The sequence below is a fragment of the Pseudophryne corroboree genome, chromosome 7 (genome assembly GCF_028390025.1).
Source record: "Pseudophryne corroboree isolate aPseCor3 chromosome 7, aPseCor3.hap2, whole genome shotgun sequence".
NCBI classification, from domain to species: domain Eukaryota; kingdom Metazoa; phylum Chordata; class Amphibia; order Anura; family Myobatrachidae; genus Pseudophryne; species Pseudophryne corroboree.
Window position 1 is genome coordinate 83,753,338 of NC_086450.1, and position 18,522 is coordinate 83,771,859.

General features: G+C 45.4%; 1 protein-coding gene across 4 annotated transcripts in view; it reads left to right on the top strand.

Annotated features, from left to right (window-relative positions):
- The window catches only part of PDE11A (phosphodiesterase 11A), a 1,092,065-nt gene that overhangs the window by 573,280 nt on the left and 500,263 nt on the right, over positions 1-18,522 (top strand). For all 4 annotated transcript variants that reach the window (XM_063933388.1, XM_063933389.1, XM_063933390.1 and 1 more), the window contains exon 6: positions 14,788-14,920. In XM_063933388.1, coding sequence (XP_063789458.1) covers positions 14,788-14,920 — 133 coding nt within the window. The remainder of the gene's footprint in view (positions 1-14,787; positions 14,921-18,522) is intronic.

Sequence of the window (18,522 nt, forward strand, 5' to 3'; positions counted from 1 at the left end):
CAAAACATGGGACGTGCTGGAATTTGCCCACATGTAATGCGCGCACAATATTGGTGGCGTTGTCCGATGTCACAAATCCCCAGGAGAGTCCAATTGGGGTAAGCCATTCTGCGATGATGTTCCTCAGTTTCCGTAAGAGGTTGTCAGCTGTGTGCCTCTTCTGAAAGCGGTGATACAAAGCGTAGCCTGCTTAGGAATGAGTTGGCGTTTGCGAGATGCTGCTACTGGTGCTGCCGCTGCTGTTCTTGCTGCGGGAGGCAATACATCTACCCAGTGGGCTGTCACAGTCATATAGTCCTGAGTCTGCCCTGGTCCACTTGTCCACATGTCCGTGGTTAAGTGGACATTGGGTACAACTGCATTTTTTAGGACACTGGTGACTCTTTTTCTGACGTCTGTGTACATTCTCGGTATCGCCTGCCTAGAGAAGTGGAACCTAGATGGGATTTGGTACTGGGGACACAGTACCTCAAGCAATACCCTAGTTCCCTGTGAATTAACACCGCCCAGGCTGCCAAAGCCTGAGTTATCCGCTTTGCAGCAGGATGACTGCGGTGATATTTCATCTTCCTCGCAAAGGACTGTTGGACAGTCAATTGCTTACTGGAAGTAGTACAAGTGGTCTTCCGACTTCCCCTCTGGGATGACGATCGACTCCCAGCTGCAACAACAGCAGCGCCAGCAGCAGTAGACGTTACACTCAAGGATGCATTGGAGGAATCCCAGGCAGGAGAGGACTCGTTAGACTTGCCAGTGACATGGCCTGCAGGACTATTGGCTTTCCTGTCTAAGGAGGAAATTGACACTGAGAGAGTTGGTGGTGTGGTTTGCAGGAGCTTGGTTACAAGAGGAAGGGATTTAGTTGTCAGTGGACTGCTTCCACTGTCACCCAAAGTTTTTGAACTTGTCAATGACTTCTGATGAATGCGCTCCAGGTGACATATAAGGGAGGATGTTCCTAGGTGGTTAACGTCCTTACCCCTACTTATTACAGCTTGACAAAGACAACACACGGCTTGACACCTGTTGTCTGCATTTCTGTTAAAATAATTCCACACCAAAGAGGTGATTTTTTTTGTAATTTGACCAGGCATGTCAATGGCCATATTCGTCCCACGGACAACAGGTGTCTCCCCGGGTGCCTGACTTAAACAAACCACCTCACCATCAGAATCCTCCTTGTCAATTTCCTCCTCAGCGCCAGCAACACCCACATCCTCATCCTGGTGTACTTCAACAGTGACATCTTCAATTTGACTATCAGGAACTGGACTGCGGGTGCTCCTGAAAGGCGCCACCTCTTCCCGTCCAGTGTTGGGAAGGTCAGGCATCACAACCGACACAATTGGACTCTCCTTGGGGATTTGTGATTTAGAAGAACGCACAGTTCTTTGCTGTGCTTTTGCCAGCTTAAGTCTTTTCATTTTTCTAGCGAGAGGTTGAGTGCTTCCATCCTTATGTGAATCTGAACCACTAGCCATGAACATAGGCCAGGGCCTCAGCCGTTCCTTGCCACTCCGTGTCGTAAATGACATATTGGCAAGTTTACGCTTCTCATCAGACGCTTTTAATTTTGATTTTTGGGTCATTTTACTGAACTTTTGTTTATTGGAATTTACATGCTCTCTACTATGACATTGGGCATCGGCCTTGGCAGACGACGTTGATGGCATTTCATCGTCTCGGCCATGACTAGTGGCAGCAGCTTCAGCACGAGGTGGAAGTGGATCTTGATCTTTCCCTATTTTACCCTCCACATTTTTGTACTCCATTTTTTAATGTGTGGAATTATATGCCCGTAATATATCAATAGCAATGGCCTACTGTACCGTACTGCTATATATTATATACTGGTGGTCAGCAAAATTATGCACTGTCCTCCTGCTATATATACTGCGCACAACTAAAATGCACCACAGATATGGATGGATAGTATACTTGACGACACAGAGGTAGGTAGAGCAGTGGACTACTGTACCATACTGCTATATATTATATACTGGTGGTCAGCAAAATTATGCACTGTCCTCCTACTATATATACTGCGCACAACTAAAATGCACCACAAGTATGGATGGATAGTATACATGATGACACAGAGGTAGGTAGAGCAGTGGACTACTGTACCGTACTGCTATATATTATATACTGGTGGTCAGCACAATTATGCACTGTCCTACTATATATACTGCGCACAACTTAAATGCACCACAGGTATGGATGGATAGTATACTTGACGACACAGAGGTAGGTAGAGCAGTGAACTACTGTACCGTACTGCTATATATTATATACTGGTAGTCAGCAAAATTATGCACTGTCCTCCTACTATATATACTGCGCACAACCTAAATGCACCACAGGTATGGATGGATAGTATACTTGACGACACAGAGGTAGAGCAATGGACTACTGTACCGTACTGCTATATATATACTGGTGGTCACAGCAACATTCTGCACTGTCCCCTCCTACTATATACTGCGCACAACTAAAATGCAGCACAGGTATAGATGCATAGTATACTTGACGACACAGAGGTAGGTAGAGCAGTGGACTACTGTACCATACTGCTATATATTATATACTGGTGGTCAGCAAAATTATGCACTGTCCTCCTACTATATATACTGCGCACAACTAAAATGCACCACAGGTATGGATGCATAGTATACTTGACGACACAGAGGTAGAGCAGTGGACTACTGTACCGTACTGCTATATATATACTGGTGGTCACAGCAAAATTCTGCACTGTCCTCCTACTATATACTGTGCACAACTAAAATGCAGCACAGGTATGGATGGATAGTATACTTGACGACACAGAGGTAGAGCAATGGACTACTGTACCGTACTGCTATATATACTGGTGGTCACAGCAAAATTCTGCACTGTCCTACTATATACTACAATGCAGCACAGATATGGAGCGTTTTTCAGGCAGAGAACGTATAATACTGGTGGTCACTGGTCAACAAAACTCTGCACTGTCCTCCTACTATATAATACTGGTGGTCCCCAGTCCCCACAATAAAGCACACTGAGCACAGATATTTGCAGCACACTGAGCACAGATATGGAGCGTTTTTCAGGCAGAGAACGTAGATATTTACAGCACACTGACCACAGATATTTGCAGCACACTGAGCACAGATATTTGCAGCACACTGAACACAACTGAGAGAACGCTACACGTCCTCTCCCTATCATCTCTAATGCACAAGTGAAAATGGCGGCGACGCGCGGCTCCTTATATAGAAAACAAATCTCGCGAGAATCCGACAGCGGTATGATGACGTTCGGGCGCGCTCGGGTTAACCGAGCAAGGCGGGAGGATCCGAGTCTGCCTCGGAACCGTGTAAAATGGGTGAAGTTCGGGGGGGTTCGGATTCCGAGGAACCGAACCCGCTCATCACTATTTATTATACATGTATCACACTTCAAAATGATACAGTCAATAAAAAACGGGTGTAGTACGGTATGCCGGCGGCCAGGCTCCCGACAACCAGCATACTGGCGCCAGGAGCCCGACCGCCGGCATACCGACAGTGTGGCGAGCGCAAATGAGCCCCTTGCGGGCTCGCTGTGCTCGCCACGCTGCGTGCACGGTGGCGTGCTACGCGCGCCACGCTATTTTATTCTCCCTCCAGGGGGGTCGTGGACCCCCACGAGGGAGAATATATGTCGGTATGCCGGGTGTCGGGATTCCGGCACCGGGATCCTGACATTCGGCATACAGAAGACCACCCAATAAAAACATATAGGTACTGTAGATCTGTCTCCTACCAGAGTTACAGTAATTCAGGGCACCTCAAATAACAAGGAGCCAGATGGTATTCAAGTCTTCAATGGAACCCACCAAACGGACTGCAATTTCAGATGGTGCACAGCAAATAGGTGTGATACAGGTTGAGTATCCCTTATCCAAAATGCTTGGGACCAGAGGTATTTTGGATATCGGATTTTTCCGTATTTTGGAATACTTGCATACCATAATGAGATATCATGGTGATTGGACTAGTGATGAGCGGGTTCGGTTTCTCGGAAACCGAACCCCCCCGAACTTCACCCATTTTACACGGGTCCGAGGCAGGTTCGAACCTTCCCGCCTTGCCCGGCTAACCCGAGCGCGCCCGAACGTCATCATCCCGCTGTCGGATTCTCGCGAGATTCGGATTCTATATAAGCAGCCGCGCGTCGCCACCATTTTCACTCGTGCATTGGAGATGATAGGGAGAAGACGTGGCTGGCGTCCTCTCCGTTTATTGTTGAACTTTATTGCTTAATTGTGGGGAGGACTGGGGAGCAGCTGTTAGGAGGAGTACAGTGCAGAGTTTTGCTGATCAGTGACCACCAGTTTTATCCGTTCTCTGCCTGAAAAAAACGCTCCATATCTGTGCTCAGTGTGCTGCATAATATATCTGTGCTCACACTGCTTATTTGTAAGGACTGGGGAGCAGCTGTATTATATAGCAGGAGTACAGTGCAGAGTTTTGCTGACAGTGACCACCAGTATACGTTGTCTGCCTGAAAAACACTCCATATCTGTGCTCAGTGTGCTGCTTTATTGTGGGGACTGGGGACCACCAGTATAATTAATATTATATAGGAGGAGTACAGTGCAGAGTTTTGCTGACCAGTGACCACCAGTATACTATATATAGCAGTACGATACGGAAGGCCACTGCTGTGCCTACCTCTGTGTCGTCATTAAGTATACTATCCATCTACATTCTATACCTGTGGTGCGCCTCTTTTTTTCTTTGCATCATGTGCTGTTTGGGGACAATTTTTTTGAAGTGCCATCCTGCCTGACACTGCAGTGCCACTCCTAGATGGGCCAGGTGTTTGTGTCGGCCACTTGTGTCGCTTAGCTTAGTCACACAGCGACCTTGGTGCGCCTCTTTTTTTCTTTGCATCATGTGCTGTTTGGGGCCAATTTTTTTGAAGTGCCATCCTGTCTTGACACTGCAGTGCCACTCCTAGATGGGCCAGGTGTTTGTGTCGGCCACTTGTGTCGCTTAGCTTAGTCACACAGCCACCTTGGTGCGCCTCTTTTTTTCTTTGCATCATGTACTGTTTGGGGACAATTTTTTTGAAGTCCCATCCTGCCTGACACTGCAGTGCCACTCCTAGATGGGCCAGGTGTTTGTGTCGGCCACTTGTGTCGCTTAGCTTAGCCATCCAGCGACCTCGGTGCAAATTGTAGGACTAAAAATAATATTGTGAGGTGTGAGGTGTTCAGAATAGACTGGAAATGAGTGGAAATTATGGTAATTGAGGTTAATAATACTATGGGATCAAAATGACCCCCAAATTCTATGATTTAAGCTATTTTTTAGGGTTTTTTTTTAAAAAAAAACACCCGAATCCGACAAAAAATTTTCGGTGAGATTTTGCCAAAACGCGTCCGAATCCAAAACACGGCCGCGGAACCGAATCCAAAACCAAAACACAAAACCCGAAAAATGTCCGGTGCACATCACTAGATGGGACCTAAGTCTAAGCACAGAATGCATTTATGTTTCATATACACCTTATACTCACAGCCTGAAGTCCATTTTAGCCAATATTTTTTTTATAACTTTGTACATTAAACAAAGTGTGTCTACATTCACACAATTCATTTATGTTTCATATACACCTTATACACACAGCCTGAAGGTCATTTAATACAATATTTTTAATAACTTGTGTATTAAACAAAGTTTGCGTACATTGAGTCATCAAAAAACAAAGGTTTCACTATCTCACTCAAAAAAGTCCGTATTTCGGAATATTCCGTATTTCAGAATATTTGGATATGGGATTCTCAACCTGTACCTGTATATTGAACCTAAGTTACATAGAGTATTGCACTAGATTTTTTTTACCTTCTTTTTATTGTATTTGTGGGCAATCTTCCATCTCGAATTGAAAGGAGGGCCATAAAAAGACCCTGATATGGCAGTGGTAGGTGAGCCCATATTTGCTGGCCAAAAAATATACCAAGAATCTAAATTTTTCTCCATGTTAAGTTGCACAGTGTATTATAATTATCACTGGCAGTGTTCTTAGTGTTTAGAGTGTACACCTGGATTCTTTTTCAGTGTGGCACTAGAAGTCTCAGCATGGTATGACATCTTACTATGTTTAGAATTAGGGTGTGAAGTCCACCCTCCCATATATTATTTATAATGTACATAAGTGTACACTTGAAGGCGGAGACTCTTTCAGCTTAGACTTGCACCTTGGACTAGCACCCCTCCCACCTGCCCTGTTTTTAATTAGTATAGGGTCTTTGCATTTGCAGACTACATATTGGAATAGGCACTATGAATGGTAAGTCCTGGATAAACTGATATAATATGTCAGTGTTAGGAATGGGTTTGGGGTGTGGAACCCTCTGGGTTGGTGTGGCCAGGCTTCTTTGGAGCATCATGGTTGAAACACCTAATTTAACATGTTTTAGTAACTAAACTACTTTTCACTAATGTAACTCTTTTTAACACCCTAATAACTACTTCAAACCTATGTAACACCTTTAGTACTGAGTTGCTACTTCTTATTAATGTAGCATATTCTAACACTTAAACTGCTACTTCTCACTAGTGTGATGGCTTGGATAGGTTGGGCTGTGCTGGCCCAGGGTTCCCATGCTCTGGACTTGAACCTAAGAAAGAAAGGGGCCCACCTAATGAGGTCACCTGGCCGTGGTAGGTGTGCCCATATTTGTTGGCCAAAAATGATACTAAGAACCTCAATTTTACTCCATGTAAATTGCAGTGTGTATTATAATTGTTATAATTGCCAATGTTCTGAGTGTTTAGAGTGTGCACCTGTGTCATTTTGTCTTTTATCTGTGTGGCACTACAATTCTCTGCATGGCAGCACCTCTTAATGTGATTATAATTAGGCTGTGCAGTCCAGCCCCTGGAATAGGGAGATCACTTTTCTTATTTATTTAAGCACCAGGGTATTTGTATTTTTTTTACATTTATTAGAGTAATGCACTATTGTGTATATTTATAGAAGTTTTTACAATGATCATCATTTGGAAACACTCACAGCACTGTGACAAGTAAATATTCACTATATTATATTGCATTTTTAGAGGGGAAGGATTAGTACTGCCCTCCTCTTTTTTAGCACTGTGAGGAAGGTGTGTTGATTATATAATTTTATATATATTACATTTAGTTTGTGATCTTATAATGTAATTGTCCTCTAAACTACCTTAAAATAAACTTGCGTGACTAGGAACCCTTATGGTGCCCATGGCTGTCCCACAAAACTGCAAAATATATTGACAATAAAAACTTTTAAACTACAAGTAAAAATATTTTAGGAAAAAAATTGTCATCTTGTAAATGTAGTGTACTGTACCAATATCAACAATTATAGTGCCTAATCTAGTTAAAGGTATATGATTTAATACACCTACAGTAATAAGTGAAAATCTATTTATAGATAGAGATATTGTAACGTGTGTGTAGATCAAGTTTATTGTTATATATGTTAGCTAGCCAAATTTTGGATGTGTTTTATAAATTATTAGGCCTATATTATTATTATTATTATTATTATTATTATTTTATATAAATAAATAAAAAAATACAAAATAATTTTTCAACTTGATTTTTTTTCTATTGTTGTATTACTTTAGGCTAATTTTAGTGCAGTCCTTTTTCTTTTTTTTACCATTCATTATCTTTTATATAATAATAATGGTTCAGAACACTTCAGCTGTGCGGAGACAGCTTTATTTATTTATTTCCAGTTATTTATATAGCGCACACATATTCTGCAGCGCTTTACAGAGAATATTTGCCCATTCACATCAGTCCCTGTGCCCCAGTGGAGCTTACAATCTATATTCCCTACCACATGTACACACATGCGCGCACACACGCACGCACTTAGGCTAGGTTTAATGTTTTTGGGAGCCACTTAACCTACCAGTATATTTTGGGTTGTGGGAGGAAACCGGAGTACCCGGAGGAAACCCACGCAAGTGCGGGGAGAATATACAAACTCCCCACAGTTAGGGACATGGTGGGAATTGAACCCATGACCTCAGTGCTGTGAGGCAGTAATGCTAACCATTACACCATCCGTACTGCCTGATGCAATCTGGCTGGTGAAGAACTCTCTGCGTTACAGAAAAAACGAGATTCCTCTCCGCTGTGTTAGTCACAATTGAACCTTCAGTATCCTAAGCTTTTCAGGCTGAAATTTAGATGTGTGTGACACTAGCATAAGCGGCATGTTAAAGATATAAAAATATCTCTAGCGACTTGATACTCTGTAGATATATAAATTACCAATGAAAGAACCTGGGTAATATTTTGGTGTGTGATCGCATGTGTACGCTGAGCTGCAAAATGTCCCTCAGTCAGCGGACAGCTGCAAATCCGTCCACACCACACTCACCTTTAAATGATTTTTACCAGTGTGTGCAGTTTCTGCGCAGTCCAGGACTTACTCCTACAGTGCAATCAGAACGGGCTGTTCGGGGCCGGAGCTGACGTCACACACCCTCCCTGAAAACGCTTGGGCACGCCTGCGTTTTCCCTGGCATTCCTAGAAAACAGTCAGTTGCCACCCACAAACAGCTTCCTGCTGTCAATCAGCATGTGAATGGCTGTGCAATTAGAATTTTCACACCAGCCTGTCGCTGACCGGCGATGCCTGTTGTTTGGCGACCGCAAAGTTCCCACCATTGGATATAATGGAGCTCCTCTGCGCTACATTGTATCTACAGTGCGCAGCCTGACTGACAGTTCAGGAGCGCACAGCCAATCAGGAGAGTGCCATGACGTGGCGCTCCCTGATTGGCTGAAGGTACCCTCTTTGACAGCAGTCACGGGGGGTCCCGCCAGTCAGGGAAAGGGGATCCATGTGTAAACATGGATCCCCTTTCAGTGCGTGGATCGGGTATTCCGTTTTTTTATTTTACCAAGTCCCTGGATTATAACTTATATGTAGAGGACCGATCTACACCGAATTCTTTGTAAGTATAATTTTATTTACAGGTACCCCTGGATTCTACTGGACAAGGGGACCGACTGCTTCGTGTCAACATAGGTAAGTATGTATGTATGTAAGTGTGCATGTATGTTTAATAAAATTTTACTTTCACGGTGTGTGTGTTTTGTTTTTATTTGGGAATTTTTTTGTAGTAGAACTACAGGTACCAGCGGGCCTGTCCCCCCCCCCCCCCCGCATGCTGGTACTTGTGGTTCTCCAAGTACCAGCTTGCGGGGGAGGCTTGCTGGGACTTGTAGTTCTGCTACAAAAAACAATATTTTTTTTTTTACCCAAAAGGCTATCAGCCTCCCATCCACCGCCCTTGGATGGGGGGGACAGCCTCGGGCTTCACCCCTGGTCCTTGGGTGGCTGGAGAGGGGGTCCCCTTGATTTAAGGGGTCCCCACTCCTCCAGGGTACCCCAGCCAGGGGTGACTAGTTGGTGATTTAATGCCAGGGCCGCAGGGACCAATATAAAAGTGTCATTACCTCTCTGACTAATGGAGCCCAGTGCTGGTGTTAAAAATACGGGGGACCCCTACGTCTTTTGTCCCCTATATTTTTTGCACCAGGACCAGGCGCAGAGCTTGGTGCTGGTTGTTAAAATTTTTCCCCCGGATTTTTACAACCAGGACCGGTTCAAAGAGCCCGAGGCTGGTTATGCTTAGGAGGGGGACCCCACGCAATTTTTTTTCCTGATTTTGAACTCTTTCACACCCCTTCCCACTGATAAACATGCACGAATATCATGGATCCGTGCATGCCTATCAGAACACGGTAAAAAAAAGCAGGTCTTTTTGAAAGCTGCTTTTTTTACGATTTGTATTTTTTCACCGCAGTGTTTGGCTATTGCCGGCAGTGATTGTGAATTCAATTTTTTTGTAAATTACCGAGTTGTATAAAATAACTGGCGTGTTTGACCGACGGTGTATTCATTCGTATTTTTTTTCTTTGCCTTCAAAAAAAATATGAATGCCCTCATCACTGCCGAGATTTGAGTTTAGTAAATTCCTGAGATGACACTTTGATGAAAAAACACCAACTCGGTCAAAATCGGGAGCTTAGTAAATATACCCCATTGTCACAGCCTCAACATCTCTATAAACAACAGTAGTATAGCACTATGTAAAGTGCAGATAAATATTGTCTAGGGCATAATAACAGCAGTGAACCAAACCAGGAATAGTAGCTTCTTACATAATCCACTACTCATCAGTCAGTGCAGTTTTCACAATACTATGTGGCAGGTTGCTAGAATTTAGTCGAGTTCTTTTTATCACATTAGTATTATGTGAAAGCAATGTAACAAGTGTTTAAATGTCTTCAACATTTATCCGGTGACTGTATTAATCATGCAGCGGAAATTATTTTTCACTTGTTTAAAAAATAGAATGGTGTATTGTTTTATATATGCAATGATGTACCGCCTGCTGTTAAATATAAGTGTATTAAAGATTATTAATGTAAAAGCACAAGGCTGTAAGTGAAGTACATGTACTGTGTCTATGATACAGAGTTCTGAAATGATTTCTGACAACCTTATATTTAATATATATATATATATATACATATAAAATAAACAAGCAGTAGTCTTTACATCAACATGGACGGGGATATCTCTGGTGTCAGCAACTAATATGGATAACAAGAGAGGAGAGGGCCCTCTGCGTGATCTCCTCCCACCTCTCTCTTATTGGTTGATTTCAGAAGTAGACTTTGAAACTTGTCAGAGTATACTGCTCATGGGCTGATCTGCGGGGAAAATGGCGTGAGTGCCATTTTCCTGGTGACTTCTGTACAGCACCTGCACAGATTTCCGAAAGCATGCCATCTGCACCATGTTTCTGGTGATACCTGCAACGCAGGTGGAGAGGTGTGTATTTTGAATGGGTGCAGGGTGTGCGTTGTGGTCTCCCCTAGACTCAGGGGCCTGTGTGCTCTGCACACCCTGTACCCATTACAGATACCCCCATGCACCCATTCTTCATGAGACGCTAATTTGTTTAACAGGAATCATAATGTTGGGGGAAAAAAAGTATTTTATTAAAATGGGTGTACAAACTATTCTACCATTTATGGGCCAGTTAATAAAATACTTGCTCCAGTTGGATCTTTTAAAGAGACAGATAATGTGCGCACTTAAATCTATCTGAGCATGTTTATCTTTACACTTTCATGTGACAGAACAAGATGAGGAAACTATACTTATACACATATTTCACTGTTGAATAATCTCAGTGACTTGGTGCTGTCCAGGGCACTTAAGGACACAGTAAACTTTCTATGTAAATCCGGAGTCTTCTACCAGCTGTTTACAGAGTAATTGCGGCTGACTTGCCTTCAACGCTGCTTCAGCCCCTAATGAGGGTAATTAGTCCATTACTTCAGTATTTTAGAAATGATCCCATTATTACCTGCAAAGCGTCACTGGTGTTTTTAAACATATTTCAGGTTTTTTAATATTGTCATTTAGTTTTCTGAATCTAAGATTCAGTATCTGCTATTATTGCAAATACTATATAACTCAAAATATTGAATAGAAATATTATTTACCATAGTGGTATTATCAGTGGCTACACAACTTGTGGGTTACAGTGTCCTCATGCAGTTCTAAATGATGGGATTTGATCAAATGTGCTCTACAGCACAGGTTTCCATCTGTTGCCTAGCATCATCAGACATATGAATAGGTTGGTATCGGGATCCCAGTGCTTTGGATGCCAGTGGTCAGAATACCGACAGAGGCATCCTGACATACAGGATCCCGACACCTGCTCAGTAAGTATACTTACACCGATCCCCTACCTCCCTAACCCTCCCCAATACCCCCTAACCCTCTCCACCCGAAGTCTGATGCAAATCCTCCCCGCAGTCTAACCCTAACCCTCCACGGTGGTGCCTAACCCTATCCCACACTCCCAAGCAACCTAAACCTAACCCTCACTGGTGGTGCCTATACCCAACCCTCCACGGTGGTGCCTGCCCCTATCCCACACTCCCTAGCAGCCTAAACCTAACCCTCCCTGGTGGTGCCTAACCCCAACCCTCCACGGTGGTGCCTACCCCTATCCCACACTCCCTAGCAGCCTAACCCCAACCCTCCACGTTGGGGCCTAACCCTATCCCACACTCCCAAGCAACCTAAACCTAACCCTCCCCGGTGGTGCCTAACCCCAACCCTCCACGGTGGTGCCTACCCCTATCCCACACTCCCTAGCAGCCTAAACCTAACCCTCCCCGGTGGTGCCTAACCCCAACCCTCCACGGTGGTGCCTACCCCTATACCACACTCCCTAGCAGCCTAAACCTAACCCTCCCTGGTGGTGCTTAACCCAATCCTCCACGGTGGTGCCTACCCCTATCCCACACTCCCTAGCAGCCTAAACATAACCCTCCACGGTGGTGCCTAACCCCTATCCCACACTCCCAAGCAACCTAAACCTAACCCTCACTGGTGGTGCCTAACCCCAACCCTCCACGGTGGTGCCTACCCCTATCCCACACTCCCTAGCAGCCTAAACCTAACCCTCCCCGGTGGTGCCTAACCCCAACCCTCCACGGTGGTGCCTACCCCTATCCCACACTCCCTAGCAGCCTAACCCCAACCCTCCCCGGTGGTGCCTACCCCTATACCACACTCCCTAGCAGCCTAAACCTAACCCTCCCTGGTGGTGCTTAACCCAATCCTCCACGGTGGTGCCTACCCCTATCCCACACTCCCTAGCAGCCTAAACATAACCCTCCACGGTGGTGCCTAACCCCTATCCCACACTCCCAAGCAACCTAAACCTAACCCTCACTGGTGGTGCCTAACCCCAACCTTCCACGGTGGTGCCTACCCCTATCCCACACTCCCTAGCAGCCTAAACATAACCCTCCCCGGTGGTGTCTAACCCCAACCCTCCACGGTGGTGCCTACCCCTATACCACACTCCCTAGCAGCCTAAACTTAACCCTCCCTGGTGGTGCCTAACCCAATCCTCCACGGTGGTGCCTACCCCTATCCCACACTCCCTAGCAGCCTGAACATAACCCTCCACGGTGGTGCCTAACCCCTATCCCACACTCCCAAGCAACCTAAACCTAACCCTCACTGGTGGTGCCTAACCCCAACCCTCCACGGTGGTGCCTACCCCTATCCCACACTCCCTAGCAGCCTAAACCTAACCCTCCCCGGTGGTGCCTAACCCCAACCCTCCACGGTGGTGCCTACCCCTATCCCACACTCCCTAGCAGCCTAACACCAACCCTCCACGTTGGGGCCTAACCCTATCCCACACTCCCAAGCAACCTGAACCTAACCCTCCCCGGTGGTGCCTAACCCCAACCCTCCACGGTGGTGCCTACCCCTATCCCACACTCCCTAGAAGCCTAAACCTAACCCTCCCCGGTGGTGCCTAACCCCAACCCTCCACGGTGGTACCTACCCCTATCCCACAATCCCTAGCAGCCTAAACCTAACCCTCCCAGGTGGTGCCTAACCCCAACCCTCCACGGTGGTACCTACCCCTATCCCACAATCCCTAGCAGCCTAAACATAACCCTCCCCGGTGGTGTCTAACCCCAACCCTCCACGGTGGTGCCTACGCCTATACCACACTCCCTAGCAGCCTAAACCTAACCCTCCCTGGTGGTGCCTAACCCAATCCTCCACGGTGGTGCCTACCCCTATCCCACACTCCCTAGCAGCCTAAACCTAACCCTCCCCCCATGGTGCCTAACCCCCGCTCCCCGAAGCCTAAACCTACTCCCCCCCACCCCTCCTGTAGCCAGACCCTAACCCAGCCCATCATACTTATGTTTGGGATGGCGGCAGTCAGGATTCCGGCGCCGGCATTTTAATCTATGTCACAGTTCCGGCGTCGGTCTTCTAACCAGTGTCGGGATTCCATCATCTGCATACTGACTGACAGCATCCCGATCGCTGGTATAGTGAATGGATCCCATCTGAATATTATAATGCAGACACGAAGAGCATATAATGAGAAATAAAAATGAATAAGAGAGGTCATAAAAGAAAAAGTTATTAAATAAAGGGCTGTGGGCCTGATCTGAGGTGTATGCAAGTCCGAAAGTGGACACATCGCGCTAGGTTTTTTTTATATCAAACTGGTGAACATGTACTGAACATCTTTGTGTATCTCCAAGCGATTCGGAGTCAGACAGATCTTGGGTGTTTCTCTGTGTATGTGAAATTGGCATTTCTGGGTGTCAACTGCACATATGCGGGAAACAGTCACATGGGAGTGGCTAGCCGGAGTTACTCCATATTCTCAGTCATGCATATGTATATGTTAATGGGACGCATATTTCAGACAGGTCTCTTGTACCCAGCAATGCTGTAAGTGATGGTAATAGTGATGACAGCTGTGCTAGTGTAGTCTCAGAGATCTGTGCGACTCAGAATAACGACGACTACTCACATTACTGTAGCATTCCGAATGCGACCACATTTAAGTCTCAGCGTCAATCAGAATTAGGTCTTGCGGTGGTAAAATTCTGATTATTTGATATGTCTATAGTACTGTAGCATCAGACAGTGTGAAAGCATTTATAATATAATGTAATGTAATTGGATGGCTATGAGGTGAAAGTACTACACACATGCACACACAAACAGGCACACACGCACAATGTATGCATGAAACCTTTATATGACCATTATATGCACACACAAACAGGCACACTCGCACAATGTATGCATGAAACCTTTATATGACCATTTACTTATAATCGTCTTACAATGTTTTTCTTTTTTCTCTAATGTTTCCCGTAGTTTTAAGGACAGCTTAGAGAAATCCTCATATTCCGACTGGTTAATAAATAACAGCATAGCTGAGCTAGTCGCTTCCACGGGTCTTCCAGTAAACATCAGTGATGCCTATCAGGATCCTCGCTTCGATGCAGAGGTAAGTGAACGTAATGTTCTTTCTCAGCATTCATGTGCAGGTAGCGTGTTATGCTCTGTCAGTAATACAGAGGGGGAATCATTTTGTATAGTGAAAACAAAAAAATTAAAAAGTATGTAAATGATGCTGTTTAATGTCTAGCTACTGTCATAGATATAGCAAGCTTTATGTACATATTGGTCCATCATATCCCAGTATCTTTCCTACTCACCTTTAAAACTCACTTGTAGATAAAACAGCAAATGTATCCATGCAGTAACATTAATACAGGGCCGTAGCTAGGGTGGTGCGGCTGGTGCCACCGCACGAGCAACGATTCACTGTGGGCGGGACTGGACGCCGCATTCTCTAATTGCCTAGTGCCCACTGCAAAGTAGATTAGTATCGCTGCACCTGGCACTGCTACTAATATACATTGCAGCAGGCAGAGACTAAAGTGATTTGTAGAAACCTGTGCCCACAGTATACATTGCCACGGCCGCAGTGTGCCCTATGAGAGATTAGGCTTCTGATTGGTGCAGGTACTGACCGGGAATATTGTTTAGCATAAGCCATCAATCAGGATTAGCCTCCGCTAGATTCCGGGACGCTGATTGGCGGAGCAGAGAGGAGTCATCCCTTGTGTACTTGTGCCCTTCTATCTGCGGGCGCCTCCCTAGGGCTGCCTGGCACCTGAACTCTCCCCACATACAGAAGCTCCACGCCATCCCCACTCTGGCCTCTAAGGTGCCCGTGTCCATGGCAATGGATCACAGTCACGACAACCATGAGAATGATATGTCCCATTCTTCTGCCAGGGAGAGATCTCCATACCTATCTATAGTGCTATTGTTACACACCGTATGTACTCTATGAGGTTAGATCCCCTTATATAACGATCTATAGGGTTATTACTATATACCATATGTACTGTATGAGGCAAAACCTACTATATACCTATCTATAGTGTTATTCATATATACCATGTGTACTGTATGATGTGAGACCTGCCTGTATACCTATCTATTGTTATTCCTATATACTATGTGTACTGTATGATGTGAGACCCCCTGTATACCTATCTATTGTGTTATTCCTATATACCATGTGTACTGTATGATGTGAGACCCCAATGTATACCTATCTATTGTGTTATTCCTATATACCATTGTACTGTTTGATGTGAGAGACCCCCCGTATACCTATCTATTGTGTTATTCCTATATACCATGTGTACTGTATGATGTGAGACCCCCCCTGTATACCTATCTATTGTGTTATTCCTATAGACCATGTGTACTGTATGATGTGAGACCTGCCTGTATACCTATCTATAGTATTATTCCTATATACCATGGGTACTGTATGATGTGAGACCTGCCTGTATACCTATCTATAGTATTATTCCTATATACCATGTGTACTGTATGATGTGAGACCTGCCTGTATACCTATCTATTGTTATTCCTATATACCATGTGTACTGTATGATGTGAGACCTGCCTGTATACCTATCTATTGTTATTCCTATATACCATGTGTACTGTATGATGTGAGACCTGCCTGTATACCTATCTATTGTGTTATTCCTATATACCATGTGTACTGTATAATGTGAGACCCCCATGTATACCTATCTATTGTGTTATTCCTATATACCATTGTACTGTTTGATGTGAGAGACCCCCCGTATACCTATCTATTGTGTTATTCCTATATACCATTTGTACTGTATGAGGCGAGACCCCCTGTATACCTATCTACAGTATAGGGTTATTGCTTTGTACCATATGTACTATTGTGTGGTCACTCCCCTTCTCTGTATACCACGCCCCTTTTTTTGAAGCGTGATACTGACTGTGGAATGAGCCGGCGTTGTGGTGGGTATAACTGTAAGTGCATAGTGGGCTCTATTATAATTTTATTATGGGACAAGGCATTTTTAGTTACTCTCTGTTTATCTGATCATTTCACAGATATATTCATATGAATATTATGGAGCAGATTCAATAAGCTGGGAGGTTTCGTCAGAACCTTTCATGCTACTATAATAATGCATAGAGGCGCAAACAAAAACAAGAGAGATTTCCACTTCCAAAGATCTGTTTTGTAGGATTATATATAATATCAGTTGACAAAATGCATTGTCATATAGCTTGCTGTAGTATAAGTGACTTACTACAGTATTTTCATACTTGATTATAGTGGGGTGTGCATCAGCTCAATTAGGTAATCTGTATGTATATATTCACGCACTCACTATGATCATTGGTGATTTCATTTTCTCACTTCATTTAAGCACAGAGTACTAAGGTATAATCAGCAATACATAGTGTGTAGCTTTCTAATTTACCACGTTTTCATACATGACAAAGCATGTATATGAAAGTATGACAACTCTGCAATGTGCACTTGTTTGTGTACTAATGAAAAGTTAGTGGTAGGCTACTACCAAGAAATTCTGAGCATTGTTTTGTGACACTGACTAGATGTGACAGAGACAGAATTATTATTAGGAGATTGCTGATATACTAGGGACCCGGCGGATGTCAAGACACCTCATTCTCCCCACTGCTCCGCTCTGCCCCGCCCCCTCTCTGTCCACAGCTCTGCCCTCACTCTGTCAATCCCTGCCCCCTCTCTTAGCTGCTCTGTCCCGCCCCTCTCTGTCCTCAGCACTGCCCCCACTCTGTCCCCCCCTGCCCCTCTCTGTAAGCAGCTCTGTCCCGCCCCTCTCTGTCCTCAGCACTGCCCCCACTCTGTCCCCCCCTGCCCCCTCTCTGTAAGCAGCTCTGTCCCGCCCCACTCTGTCCTCAGCACTGCCCCCACTCTGTCCCCCCCTGCCCCTCTCTGTAAGCAGCTCTGTCCCGCCCCCTCTCTGTCCTCAGCTCTGCTCCCACTCTGTCCCTCCCTGCCCCCTCTCTGTAAGCAGCTCTGTCCCGCCCCTCTCTGTCCTCAGCACTGCCCCCACTCTGTCCCTCCCTGCCCCCTCTCTGTAAGCAGCTCTGTCCCGCCCCTCTCTGTCCTCAGCACTGCCCCCACTCTGTCCCTCCCTGCCCCCTCTCTGTAAGCAGCTCTGTCCCGCCCCTCTCTGTCCTCAGCACTGCCCCCACTCTGTCCCTCCCTGCCCCCTCTCTGTAAGCAGCTCTGTCCCGCCCCTCTCTGTCCTCAGCACTGCCCCCACTCTGTCCCTCCCTGCCCCCTCTCTGTAAGCACCTCTGTCCCGCCCCTCTCTGTCCTCAGCACTGCCCCCACTCTGTCCCTCCCTGCCCCCTCTCTGTAAGCAGCTCTGTCCCGCCCCCTCTCTGTCCTCAGCACTGCCCCCACTCTGTCCCTCCCTGCCCCCTCTCTGTAAGCAGCTCTGTCCCGCCCCTCTCTGTCCTCAGCACTGCCCCCACTCTGTCCCTCCCTGCCCCCTCTCTGTAAGCAGTTCTGTCCCACTCCTACCCTCACTGCGCATGCAAATTGGAGATGGGACAGACTTTAGGAGATTATTATATAGATATCATATCATAAATGACAGTGATTGTCAGAGTGCACTTTGTAAGTATTATACTTATCTCACTGAAAGCATAAAAGTGAAGACTTAGCATACACATTATGGTAAGAAGGAGGTGCGGTAT